Source organism: Pinus tabuliformis, chromosome 8 (genome assembly GCF_031772625.1).
Source record: "Pinus tabuliformis cultivar Carrire ecotype Pingquan chromosome 8, CPIR1, whole genome shotgun sequence".
NCBI lineage: Eukaryota > Viridiplantae > Streptophyta > Pinopsida > Pinales > Pinaceae > Pinus > Pinus tabuliformis.
Window position 1 is genome coordinate 90,366,221 of NC_142294.1, and position 13,816 is coordinate 90,380,036.

Here is a 13,816-nt window from a genome sequence, read left to right on the forward strand (position 1 = left end):
GTGTGCAAGAGTATGAGAGAGAGAGAGAACGGAGAGAGAGCCCCAAGTTAAAACTGACAAAAAACTGTGAATTGATCACCATAAGCCTTTTTATCATTGAGGCCTCTATTTTCTTCAATTTCCTCTTTTTTCGTTCAATTTACTCCTCGACTTTCACCTTTATTTTCTCCTATTTTCCATTATTTTCATAAATGTCAATTAATGCATCTTTTCATTTTCAATGCCTTTGTCATTTCTTTTGCCCATTTCCTTAGCCATAATAAACCAAATGAACACCCGCTATGATGTTTTTCCCAACATTCAGCTTGAAATACATGTCCCATGACCTTGGTCTTATTTTGTCTTTATTAGCTTTATTACATGAACTTTTAACTCGGGGTTGTTACACATCAACAAAAACACAAAGAAATAAAACTCACAACATAATATCACTCATAAAACAAGTACTCACAAAATAATATCACTCACAAAACAAGTAAATAGTCTGCTCTCATGTTCTTAACAAATTGAAAGAATGCATGTTGAAGACAATCACACCTTTTATTATTACATTTTCAAACTCAAATACAATACATTCATATATGTGTTACGAAATCCAACTTATTTCTAACATAGATATAAAAGTTGAAAGAACATCTCAATAATCTCCCATTAACATTAACCAATTCTAAAATAAGTAGTTAGAATGTGTTATGAAATCCAACTTATTTCTAACATAGATATAAAAGTTGAAAGAACATCTCAATAATCTCCCATTAACGTTAACCATTTCTAAAATAAGTATTAATTCTAACTATATATAATTTGAAGTGTATAATAATAATAATAATAATAATAATAATAATATAACTAAAAATTTGAAAATATGATTAGTTTTTAATTTATATTTAATACAAATTTATATACTTTTATACGGAGATCTGGTATGGGTAAAACCTCGATAGGTGAAGCTGCTACCTTTGGGTGTTGCATCGCTCAAAAATTTACGGGCATATTAGGAGCAACATAGGGTGCATAGTATCATAGGTGAGAATGATGGAGAGTCAAACATGGTAGAATAGTTGTGGATTCTTATCACACTAACTTATATACCATTATCCCCTCCAAATCTTATAGCCTACTTTCTCGAGCTTTAGAGAGAAAAAATGGATCCTCATTATGCTTTTAATTAGTTGTATGATATTTGTATTGGTTTCAATAGTTATGTCCACATGAACTTAAGATCATAAGAGCAAGATCATAAGAGCATTTTGAATTAATGTTTCAAATCATTTTTAATGTTATTGTATATTATTTCAAAGTTTTTAGAAAATGAAATTTTTATGTGAAAATTAAAGATGAATATTGAATGTGCATCAGATATTAAATTTCCGAATACCACATTATGATTTATATAAATTTGGAATCGTATTTTACAGATTATATATTAGTTATAGGTTATTTATAAAATATTACTAGTTGATGGTTCTAAAGTCTAACACATATTGAAAAAAATTGAATTGACTGGAATAAATATTTATATATTTTTTAAAAATAAAAATGATGATGATGATGATGGTTAACGTCCATTGAGACCAAACTTTAGTCTATTGGACCTAAAGAAACCAATTATTTAGTTTGATTTAAGATTTCATTCTTATGCTCAAAAAGCTTCGAGAGAAGCCTCCCAAGCTCAGTGTAATTTTGACAACATAAAAGGCTAAGAAAGTCGGTTGCATATATAATTTTTAAAAATAAAAATATATATTTTTGAAAATATGAAAGGATTTTGTTAATTTTAAAATATATAATAATATAAACCATATTAAACAAACTGAGATACTTTAATATTGTCAATAAAGTGCAATCTTACCAGAGAATAAGCAATAATATGGAAATAATTTTTTACATAAACATATTTTTCTAAATATGATTTTATGATTTTCTTTAAAGAAATTCCAATTTTTATTGAGGAGAGTTTTAGACTAAAATCATATCATGATTCATTTGAGACTCATTTCGAACTAACAAATATGGTTCATGGTCAAGACCAACTTATATTTACAATGAACCACATTTATTGATTCAAAGCTAATCACAAATAATTATAAATTATGATGTGATTTTCACCAGAAATTCTTCTCAATAAATTCCAATCTTATTACACAAATAAATGGTAAAACAATCTTTTCCAACGTCGTAGTTTTCTCATAAAGGAATATCTCCCAAGTATAATGTCATTAAAAATCCCAATATTACAAAGTATTTTCTTGATTCTCCTTTAAAATTACAAAGTTATCGGGGTCTTTAGTTTCATCCACAGCAGTCACCCAGTCATTTTCACAAACAAATAATGCGAAGACTAGTTTGCATATAAACAGGCTCGAAGATGGAGATCTAGGATCTATTTTCAATTGACGAAGAATTCACCATGAAAGACCGTAGAGGACGTTCAGGAGTACTGGAGGGTACTAGAGGAATTGAAGGGTAACAGAGGATTGGGGACATTCTCTTCATTGAAGGGTAACGGAGGATTGGGGACGTTCTCTTCATTTCCTTGTAACATTTGGACAACCGTAGTCATAGAAGGATGATCTCTGGAGTGGTATTGAATGCACCACAATCCAACTTTTGCGAGTCTCTTCGCCTTCTCCTCATCTGCAGCCTCTATTTCTCCTCCTCTCAGTCTCATCCCCAACTCGCCACTCTCAATCAGCTTGAAAGCCCACTCAGGTGTTGGAGATCTATGAAAATTCCATAACAAACAGACAAAAAAAATGCTCTGTTTTTATACTCTGTTTTAACACAGAAAACCCAGAAAATCGCTTGCTGGAAACGGTGTTTCAGCAACACAGTTTTTTTGGCTGCTGTAACTGGTGTTTCAGCAATGCTGTTCGTGGTGTTTCAGCAACGTAAATTTTTGACGTCAAGTATTTTTGAGTTACGGTGTAACAGCAAAAGGAAAAGATTAACTTGCGTTTATTAAAAGTAAACTAACTGTTACAGGAATTTCATAAAAGATTGTTCTTTAAAAAACTTTCCTCTTGACAGAGGGATTCAACAAGGCTACTTTTAGAGACAGTTCAAGACTTAAAAATTTCATGCTGTAAACAGAAAATACATTACTGTGTCTGCACTACTGTACATTACAGAGAACCAGAATACTCTGTCTCCTCTGAAAAATCAACACGCTCTTTTTGACTGCTGTGTCTGCACTTTGCATTGCTGTGACTGCACTCCTGTGCATTTACAAAACATGTTGCTGTAACACTCTGTTTCAGCTCAGAACGCTGCTGTAACACACTGCTGTAACACGCTGCTGTAACACGCTACTGTAACACTCTGTTTCTTCCTTGAAACATTTTACACTGCTGTGTGTAAAATACATTTATACATTCATGCTGCTGCACACATAAAAAAACTTCTGCACTGCTGTGCATTACAAAGAGAGCTCTGTCTCTGTTCCTCAAAAAAAACTTACACACTGTTGTGTCTACTTTTCTGCATTGATGTGCCTTCGTTGCTGCTTCTACTCTTCTTGCAGCACACAATCACATTTAAGCGCTGCTCCGCTTCTCTCTTACATTTCATTTACAGTCCCTGCACTGCTGTGCATGAAAGCTTCATTCATCTGAGCTCGTGCTGCTGCACATTCTTTTTCAAAACACAGAAATTACATTCCAGCGCTGCTGTGCTACATTGCTAAGAGATTAACACTACTCTCGCTCTACTTCTATGCTGTTGCTCATTACATTAAAAACAGCACACTAGAAAAAACTGCTTAAAATTATTATGACAAGACTGGAAATTAAGACAAGGTATGGAGCAGCAGAAAAATAAATCTAATTCCTGAGATTTCTGGATGTTGCGGTACATTCCCCATGTCCGCAATAAAACCTGTTGTTTACCATTTTTACCAACTCTGTCAACCGCATTAAATTTCATTTATCGCTTGACTCATAAATCTGATTGTCAATGAAGATTCAACTTCACGTCAAACTCATTGCTGCAGGCCCTGTACATTCAATCAAACAGTTGCCCATCCATATCGCACGGTTCTATCTGTTCCAGGGAAAATTGCTTTGGCAAAACTGCTGTCCAGGTGTCTGCTGTTTTAATATGTGCTGGGAAGCGTACTGGTTTTCTGGAAACAGTACGCAGCAGGGGAAATTAATATTTCAACACTCCCCTTTAATTTCAACTGTTGGGCATTCTGTCGTACCCAAACACTTCCTCACATAGAGGAATTCACCAACTGCTTCTGATGCAGTTCCACAACCAATTAAAATTGTCTTCCTCTTAATAGAGGGATTTACCTGAGACTGTGCTTAAGAGCACCTTCCTCATGACAGAGGGATTCACCATAACAATGTGTTGAAGAGCACTTTCCTCTTGAGAGAGGGATTCACCTGTGACTATGCTGAAAAGCATCATCCTCTTAATAGAGGGATTTACCATGTGTATGCTAAAAAGCATCTTCCTCTTGATAGAGGGATTCACCAAGGAACGCTTTTGTTCCACAAACCAATTTCTGTTATCTCAGAAAATTACAGTTTTAGCCAGGCTGTTGCTGAAACACACAGTTTCAGTCACACAGTCTGTTGCTGAAACACGTGTTTCAGCATCTCGCAGACAGTTGCTGAAACACGCCTGTAGAATGCATTGCTGCTCCAAAACACAGCGAGAGCATCTTCACAATAGTGCTTAGGCTGCAATATGCTCTACACTGCTATTCATTACAGACTCTGTCTTCTCCTGAAAAACATTACACTGCTATGTGTAAAATTTTCAATACATTTATGCTGCTGCATATTCCATTAAAAAACTTTATCTCAGCAACTCTATCTCAGCACTGCTGTTTCAGCACTGTTGTTTCAGCATTCTCTCTATCACTGCACTGTTGTGCATAAAATAATTTCTCAAATTGCTCTTGCGTTGCTGTGCATTCCTTTCACATTCAACAACAAAAATACGCACTGCGTGCTCCCCTTCATTGATTACATTCGCACTGCTGTTGTGCCATTACCTTTCATTTCTTCAACAAAAAATTTCATGCTGCTGCATTTTCTTATTTGCATTGCTGTGTAAAAACACATTTCTTCATTCTCTCTTAGTTCTGGTTTCATTTTCTTCGCACTACTGTGCTTCTCCTTCTTGCCATCACGCTGCTGCCTTTTCTTATGCACTGCTGTCCATACCCATAACCATAGACTCTGTCATCCCTGGGTTTTTATTTGTTGCTGCGTTGCCTCTGTAATTTGCACTGTGGCTGCCTTTTGTTTCATCATACTGCTGTGTGCCCATACTCTTGGCACTTCATTCTCCACAAAAAAAATAACACAGGCTGCTGCCTTTTCTTTTTACACCCTTGCTTCACACAATCTTAGTCTTCATTCATCATTTTTTTTACACAATGCACTGCTGTGCAATTCCTTTGGCTTTCTGCTGCCACACACATTCTTATACATCCAATGTGCATTAAAAATCTGCTGTCCCTGTTTTTCTTTATGCATTCCTTTGCATGCTGCATTGCATATGAAGAAAAACATTACATTTTTTTTACTGCTATGTATTGTACTCACTCTGCTGTGAGTGTGTTCTCTCACATTACATAGAAGGAAACTACCTTCCATTGCTATGCATTTCAATGCATGTGCTCCATAACAAAAATTTCCAAACTGCTGTTTTATGTTCTGTCTTCCCACTGCTGTGAGGTTCTTCTTGCTTTGCATACTTTTCTTCTCTGCTTCTATGGAAGATTTAACTTCATATCTTTCCCTTATGAAAAGGTCTTCAACAAAGAGTGATTGTTAAGACAGTTCAGCAACAAAATTACAAGCTCCCCTTTAGTGTATGCTTTATCTTCTTTCAGCAGAATCTTCTCAAAAGAAACTTAGATCGGCTGGAGAGCTCAAGAGACTTTCTGACTGTATTTCTTTCCTTCTCCATACTTGTTTAACTTTCTTCTTTTGCATGGGTCTAGCTTGCATAGGAGCCCATGTCAAGTTACAGTCACGTGCCATATGCCCAATGTTATGACACTTGAAGCATTCAACTTTATTCATGAATAAGAATTCATGATTTCTTCTTGTGAAATTATTTCTTGGAGATTGTCGGGGACCACAACATCTATCTCCATGAAATGCTCTACAGTCTTTTGCCATATGACCAAAGTTTGAACAAGCATAACAATAACCAAAAAATGAACTTTGATACCTGGTATATGGAGGTTTCCTTGATGTACTTCTGAAGCCTTGCTGCCTTGAGATCCTTTGATGATAACCATTGCCTTTTGCCTCTTTGACATCAGCTACATTTCTTCTTGGAGCTGGTTTTATGCTTGGAGCAGGATTTCTTCTATTGCAGCCTTCATTTTTCTCCTTGCCTTTGCTGGAACTAGGAGCATCACCATCTCTTTCTGGCTTCTTCACATCTCCTTTTCTTAAGGCATCCTCATACTTGTTTGAGGGTTCACCTACATACCCAAGTCCTGATTTATCATATGGAGATCTGTGATAGCTGAGCATATCATCCAAGGCTTGAGAGCTCTTCATGATCTTGTTCATCCCTTCAACCTTCTTCCTGAGGAGGACAATCTCTTCTTCTAACTTTTCACATTCATTATTTTTCTTTGCTAGTTGTCCCTCAGTTTCTTCCTTGCTACGAGTAGCTTCAGCTGCTACTATTTTAAGGGAGATAATATCAGACTTCATTTTGGAGATTTCTGCTTGACTGCTCTCCATTTTCTTTTCAGCTCCTTTTGCCTGCTTCCTTGCTTCATTCAGCTGATTTGTCATGGATATGACTTCTTCATGATGTTTCCTCTTGCTTTCATCAAGTTCCTTCTTAAGCTTTGTAAGCTTTTCATCCCTTTCTTTTACTTGAAGCTTGATGAGGTCAAGCTTTTCATTCTCAGCTTCTATGATGGGTTCTTCTTGACTCATTGTCATGGTCAGTGCTCCCTTTGCATGAAGGTCATGCAGTCTGTCCCATATATCCTTTGCTGATGTATATTTTCCAAGATTCTTCTTCACTGAATCAGGGAGACCATCCAAGATAGTCTTTGCTGCTTGTGCATCATACTCCATGGATTCTTTATCCATCTTGTTGTCATCAATCACTGACTCCCAGACTTCAATCCCTTCAAACATTAGGAAAGCCCTCATCTTTATTTCCCATACATCAAAGTTTCCATCAAACTTTGGAACTTCAAATAGAATGTATTCTAATGGATTGCCTTCTAGTTTAGTAGAGGGGGGAGACACATTTTTAACAGCCCTGGAGGCTTTCTTCTTTGACCTTGCCATTCTTATCTAGGCTTTAAAATCTCTGACTGTGTTTTTAAAATCACTGACTGTTTCTTCAACAACAACACAGAAAATTAATCTGAGAAATACCTGGATCCTTTCTTGGCTGAGCCTTCACTCTGCTGGTGAAGCTGCTACCGCAATAAACCCTTCCTTCAGCTTCTTTGACACTTCAAAGAGCCTGGACTAGCTCTGATACCATGTTGGAGATCTATGAAAATTCCATAACAAACAGACAAAAAAAATGCTCTGTTTTTATACTCTGTTTTAACACAGAAAACCCAGAAAATCGCTTGCTGGAAACGGTGTTTCAGCAACACAGTTTTTTTGGTTGCTGTAACTGGTGTTTCAGCAACGCTGTTCGTGGTGTTTCAGCAACGTAAATTTTTGACGTCAAGTATTTTAACTTGCGTTTATTAAAAGTAAACTAACTGTTACAGGAATTTCATAAAAGAATGTTCTTTAAAAAACTTTCCTCTTGACAGAGGGATTCAACAAGGCTACTTTTAGAGACAGTGCAAGACTTAAAAATTTCATGCTGTAAACAGAAAATACATCACTGTGTCTGCACTACTGTACATTACAGAGAACCAGAATACTCTGTCTCCTCTGAAAAATCAACACGCTCTTTTTGACTGCTGTGTCTGCACTTTGCATTGCTGTGACTGCACTCCTGTGCATTTACAAAACATGTTGCTGTAACACTCTGTTTTAGCTCAGAACGCTGCTGTAACACGCTGCTGTAACACGCTACTGTAACACTCTGTTTCTTCCTTGAAACATTTTACACTGCTGTGTGTAAAATACATTTATACATTCATGCTGCTGCACACATAAAAAAACTTCTGCACTGCTGTGCATTACAAAGAGAGCTCTATCTCTGTTCCTCAAAAAAAACTTACACACTGCTGTGTCTACTTTTCTGCATTGATGTGCCTTCGTTGCTGCTTCTACTCTTCTCTGCAGCACACAATCACATTTAAGCGCTGCTCCGCTTCTCTCTTACATTTCATTTACAGTCCCTGCACTGCTGTGCATGAAAGCTTCATTCATCTGAGCTCGTGCTGCTGCACATTCTTTTTCAAAACACAGAAATTACATTCCAGCACTGCTGTGCTACATTGCTAAGAGATTAACACTACTCTCACTCTACTTCTATGCTGCTGCTCATTACATTAAAAACAGCACACTAGAAAAAACTGCTTAAAATTATTATGACAAGACTGGAAATTAAGACAAGGTATGGAGCAGCAGAAAAATAAATCTAATTCCTGAGATTTCTGGATGTTGCGGTACATTCCCCATGTCCGCAATAAAACCTGTTGTTTACCATTTTTACCAACTCTGTCAACCGCATTAAATTTCATTTATCGCTTGACTCATAAATCTGATTGTCAATGAAGATTCAACTTCACGTCAAACTCATTGCTGCAGGCCCTGTACATTCAATCAAACAGTTGCCCATCCATATCGCACGGTTCTATCTGTTCCAGGGAAAATTGCTTTGGCAAAACTGTTGTCTAGGTGTCTGCTGTTTTAATATGTGCTGGGAAGCGTACTGGTTTTCTGGAAACAGTACGCAGCAGGGGAAATTAATATTTCAACATCAGGGAAGTATAACTGGCTGGACTGGCTCACCTGGACATCAATATTCCTTCTGCCGCCAACAATTTCTAGCAAGAGCATCCCGAAACTATAGACATCTGATTTATCTGTAACAGGACCCATTTCTCTCGACCACAACTCTGGGGCAACGTATCCCGGCGTCCCTCTCGCCGCCGTCATCGATATATGGTCGTCTCCCTTCCCACAAAGTTTTGCTAGACCAAAATCAACGACTTTAGGGGTGAAGTCGGCGTCCAGCAATATATTGTGAGGTTTGATGTCGAAGTGTATGATGCGTTTTTGGCAATCATGGTGTAAATACGCAATTCCACGAGCCACACCCAAAGCAATTGAATAGCATTGCTCCCACGTTAAGATTTGCCCATTCTCTTTTCCGGCAAATGTAAACTTGTCGAGAGATCCATTAAGCATGTATTCATATACCAGTGCGCTTGTGGGGCTTTCGAAGCAATACCCCAACAGACGAACCAAATTGAAGTGATGGACCCGTCCAATTGTGGCGACTTCATTCATGAATTGGGTTTCGCTGTGCCTATGCTTATCAAGAAGCTTGACAGCCACTAAAATGTCGTTCCCAACCTTTCCTTTATACACCACGCCATAACCTCCTTCGCCCAACTTTTCCGCAAAATTGTTGGTCATCTTCTTAATTTCAAAGAGTGAATATCTGGTTGGCATTGGCATTTCATAAGCATAATCCTTCAAGAATTTCTCCACCTTTGAAGTAGAGCTACCAGGAGGATCTCTTCTCTTCTTGCAATAAAATGTTAAGGACAGCACTATTATTATTGTCAGCGCAACTCCTCCAAAGATGCAACCTGCAGTCGAATGAAAAGATCGATATGAATGCGATCTTTGTGCAATAACCCCAACGAAAATAGTGGAAACAAGAGACAAGTTCACAGTGATTTTCAATTCGAAGAAACCATAGGTACCTATTACAATAGCCGATTTGATTTTTCGACCTGCATCGCAGCCATAGAAAATATTAAGGATGATAAATTTTTTGGAAGTTTAAAGATATTGAGAATTTTACTATCTTTTTATTTTTTAATTGGTAAACTATGAAATGTTGTAAACTATGAAATGTTTATAGATGTATTTGGGATTTTTAAGATTAAATAATTTTATATGGTAAAATTTGGCAATCATTTTTATAAAAGTAGAAATTAGAGAATATTTTTTTAAATGATAGAAAATTAACCCACCTGAAAATATTAGCCGCTAAAATTTTACGTGATCACAACCATAACCACTCTTATAAATAAAAACAACCGTGCATGACACTATTATGAATAAAAGCACCGTTGCATGGCAACTATTATGAGTAAAAGCAACGGTGCATGGTTTTTGCAAAGAGAATGAATACTTGACAACATCCAGAAAAACATATACATATATACTCTTCCGTTACTTTCGTTGCACTGATCCCAAAGCGGGAGATTGGTGTATCCATGAGCTACACGAAAATAACAGGCGGGTCCCAAAAATTGAGAGTAGTTATCTAAAGGTTTGCACTTACCCCGCGGCGTAGTCTTCCTTCCATAGATTGTTGTTAACAATTGTCAGGATATGATTACTAACCCTATTATTGTTGAGGACTGTCGGTTGCAAGGTACTCATCTCAACTGTTATTAAGCATATCATGATAGTTTTCCAAACCAGCGTATAGCATATCATGAATAAGAGGAGGAGAATGGCAGTTGCAACAAGAAAAGCAAACTTCATAATCGGGGAGAGACATTGAATTGGTAAAGACGGCCGACGATAAGGGGAACCCTCCCCTTAGATGTTTTGAGTTCGGTTCAGCCATTGTTATTAACATTACAAGCTTCAAATGAGAGCGATGAAGGTTGGCCATATAATTCTACGTATAACAGCCCTATTTCTGTGGTTCCTATGGATAAATTAATAACATCTTAACTGAAATAGTTTTGGGTAAATTTAAAAATAGAGCATACCATGGCCGTGGCAGTTGTCGGCACGGGAACCATCCTCGCAATAACACACGAACGGTGCAGTTGAATCCGAAGTGTTGTGACGGTAACCACATATCCCCTGACTTGCTTCACATGACCTACAGCTTTCATCTCTCTTTGTATCATTCTCAATCACGTGCATTACTCCCACATCAACTGTTACCTGTGTCTTAGAACATCCCGGAATCAAATTCCCATTGTCATACGAACCGTAAGAGACACTAGAATTACATTTGCCGCTCAGCATTTTTGAATGGTCCAATTGATGCTGGTTATTACACTTGTACACGTTCAGGGTCCTGTTCTCCTTACCGATTCTGAAGACAATGTCTGTACATTCTGGCGGTAGCTGCGTGTCAATGGGATCATCTAAGAATTTGCACTTTTCACCTCTGACAATAACGAAGGTCTTATAATGGTGGGAAAATTCTAGTATTGTGTAATTCTGGCCCTGAATTGTGATTACTAGACTGAAGTTGTGCACACAGTCGATCTGAAAGCCAGGGAGACCGCATCCATGATTCCCTACACCGAAAGGATACGATATATTCATACTCCCACATTTATTAGAATTTTGGCAATACTGGTATTGTTGGTCCAAGCATAAGGAGCAGGGTAATAGAGAAGCACAGCAGGCAGTAAAGATAATGAAGAATAGCTGTCGAAGCAGGAATGGACGAAGGCGTTGAACATATAATACCATCGCGAGAAGATGAGATAACAGGCATATAATCAGGGTTGAGAAGAAAAAACTGACCCGCTATCAGCAAAGGAAGGAAAATAAAGCGTAGGTAGTGTTAAATAAGTAAAGAAAGCCAATTAAACTGAACGAAATCGAAATTAACGTCCAATAATTTAATTTGGATCCCCCTTCCTCTTAAATTAATTTCATTGGCTCGTCAGTCTTCCATACATTAATCATTTCAACGGACAAGCTTCAAAGAGGAAAATCTATGGAAGATGCCGTCAAAAGTAGTATTGTGATTTTGCATTACAAAGTCTTTGAGGTCAACAACAGCCATCTTCATAGAAGAAAATCTATGGAAGATGCTGTCAAAAGTAGTATTGGGATTTTCCATTACAAAGTCTTTGAGGTCAACAACAACCATTTTCAGAGTATGGACAGTATCGTGAGCAGTGTGCCGAGAGAATCGCATTCCCAGGGATCATTTCTTCCACCGAAATCACCGGAACACTTTTCGTCTGGTCAATAGAAAAATGTAAAAATAATGTCCACAAAAACTTTGAAAGCCCGAAGACAACCATTTTCAGAGTATGGACAGTATCGTGAACACTGTGCCGAGAGAATCGCATTCCCAGGGATCATTTCTTCCACCGAAATCACCGGAACACTTTTTGTCGGTCAATAGAAAAATGTAAAAATAATGTCCACAAAGACTTTGAAAGCCCGAAGACCTAAAACTTCGCACAAAAGCAAAATAAAAGACGACATACCCAAAAGAAGGCTGAGTTAGCCGTACTCTAACTTCAATCAAAATAAAAGACGACCTACCGAAAAGAAGGCTGCTGAGTTCGCCGTGTTCTAACTCCCTGCTTTTTTTCTCTCTGAAATTAGGAAATTTTGACAATTTAATTAAGAAATTTTGGCAATATTTTCATACAATAATATATATTTTTGTAAATCTAAATTATAGTTATTAATTTTAAATTTTATACCTAATAAAAATTTTAAATAATATTAAATTTAATTTTATTATAAAAACATGATTCAAGTACTTTTACTGCAAAATTACTTGAAATTTTTCTACCCAAATTCTAACCATCCTAACAATACCTCTCTCCCTGAGTTATATCCGACCTTTCCTGAGTTATATCCGAAAGACAATAATTCTTGGGAAGAAAACGGAGAAAAAGGCTCATATATTTATATTAAAAAACGATATGGGATATCACAAGCGATTAGTTTTTTAGGTGAGCGACACCAAGTCGATCGGATTTGGTGCAATGTAGTGTATTGTTTATGGTAAAATTGTATATGCTTTATATTGGAGACATGTCATATGTATGTAAGTTTCAGGTTATGTCCATTGCAAAGAGACAATGCATGGAAGAGAGAAAATGTTAGGAAGAGGTATCTTTAAGATAGATTTTGGTTTTATTTTTTTTATTCAAAAGCATTTCTCTTTTATTATGGTTATAGATTTTTATGGTTATAAATTTTTTTTAAAAATAATTAAATTGGTTATTTCTATTTTTATTTTAGTAAAAAAAAATTGATGTGTACACTAATATAAATAGATTAAATTTTAAATATAATTACAATAATTAATTTAATATTTTTTGATAGGTATAAAATTATAAATAGAATAAAGTTTAAAATATAATTATAATAATTAATTTAATATTTACTAAGATGTTTTAATAAAAGAAAATAAATAATCTAATAGCTACAATCCCTTGAACCCCTAAAGTAATAAACTTGACTTATTAGTCTCTCTAACTCCGCTAACCTGGTCTAAACCAACCCACTAATCATGATTTTTATTGTCATCTTATTCTCATAATCATCATTGCCATCACTATGATGACGACTAAACTTTCCAAACCATAAAGCCATCAAACTTGATGGGCATGATGGGACCCAACCATATAATCCATTAAGTAGAGAGTGATCATCGTCATCATCGCCATCATTCTCATCATCATCAAAGGTGTGTGAATCATCATCATGATTATGATGGTATTGATGCTAATATATTTTAACATGCTCAACAATACATAACCCATTGACCCATACCACTCTAAATCATACCTAGTTGACACAGGTTCCTTCAACTTTTTCACTCCTTATGCAATCACCCCTTTAGATGCATATTACCTGCTAAAGTCTTTAAAAATGAACCTACAACCCCTAAACCTTAACATTAACCCATTGATTGTTAACATTAAACCCTGATATTCCTA

General features: G+C 36.4%; 1 protein-coding gene across 1 annotated transcript in view; it reads right to left on the reverse strand.

Moving 5' to 3' along the window:
• LOC149234286 (putative receptor-like protein kinase At5g20050) overlaps positions 1 to 11,594 on the reverse strand; it is an 84,103-nt gene extending 72,509 nt beyond the window's left edge. Inside the window, exons 1-3 of the mRNA XM_089368212.1 lie at positions 10,874 to 11,594; positions 8,892 to 9,877; positions 2,486 to 2,707 (exon numbers count right to left, since the gene is read on the reverse strand). Of these exons, the coding sequence (XP_089224338.1) occupies positions 2,486 to 2,707; positions 8,892 to 9,877; positions 10,874 to 11,594 (1,929 nt within the window). The remainder of the gene's footprint in view (positions 1 to 2,485; positions 2,708 to 8,891; positions 9,878 to 10,873) is intronic.
• Between the last annotated feature and the right edge of the window lie 2,222 nt (positions 11,595 to 13,816).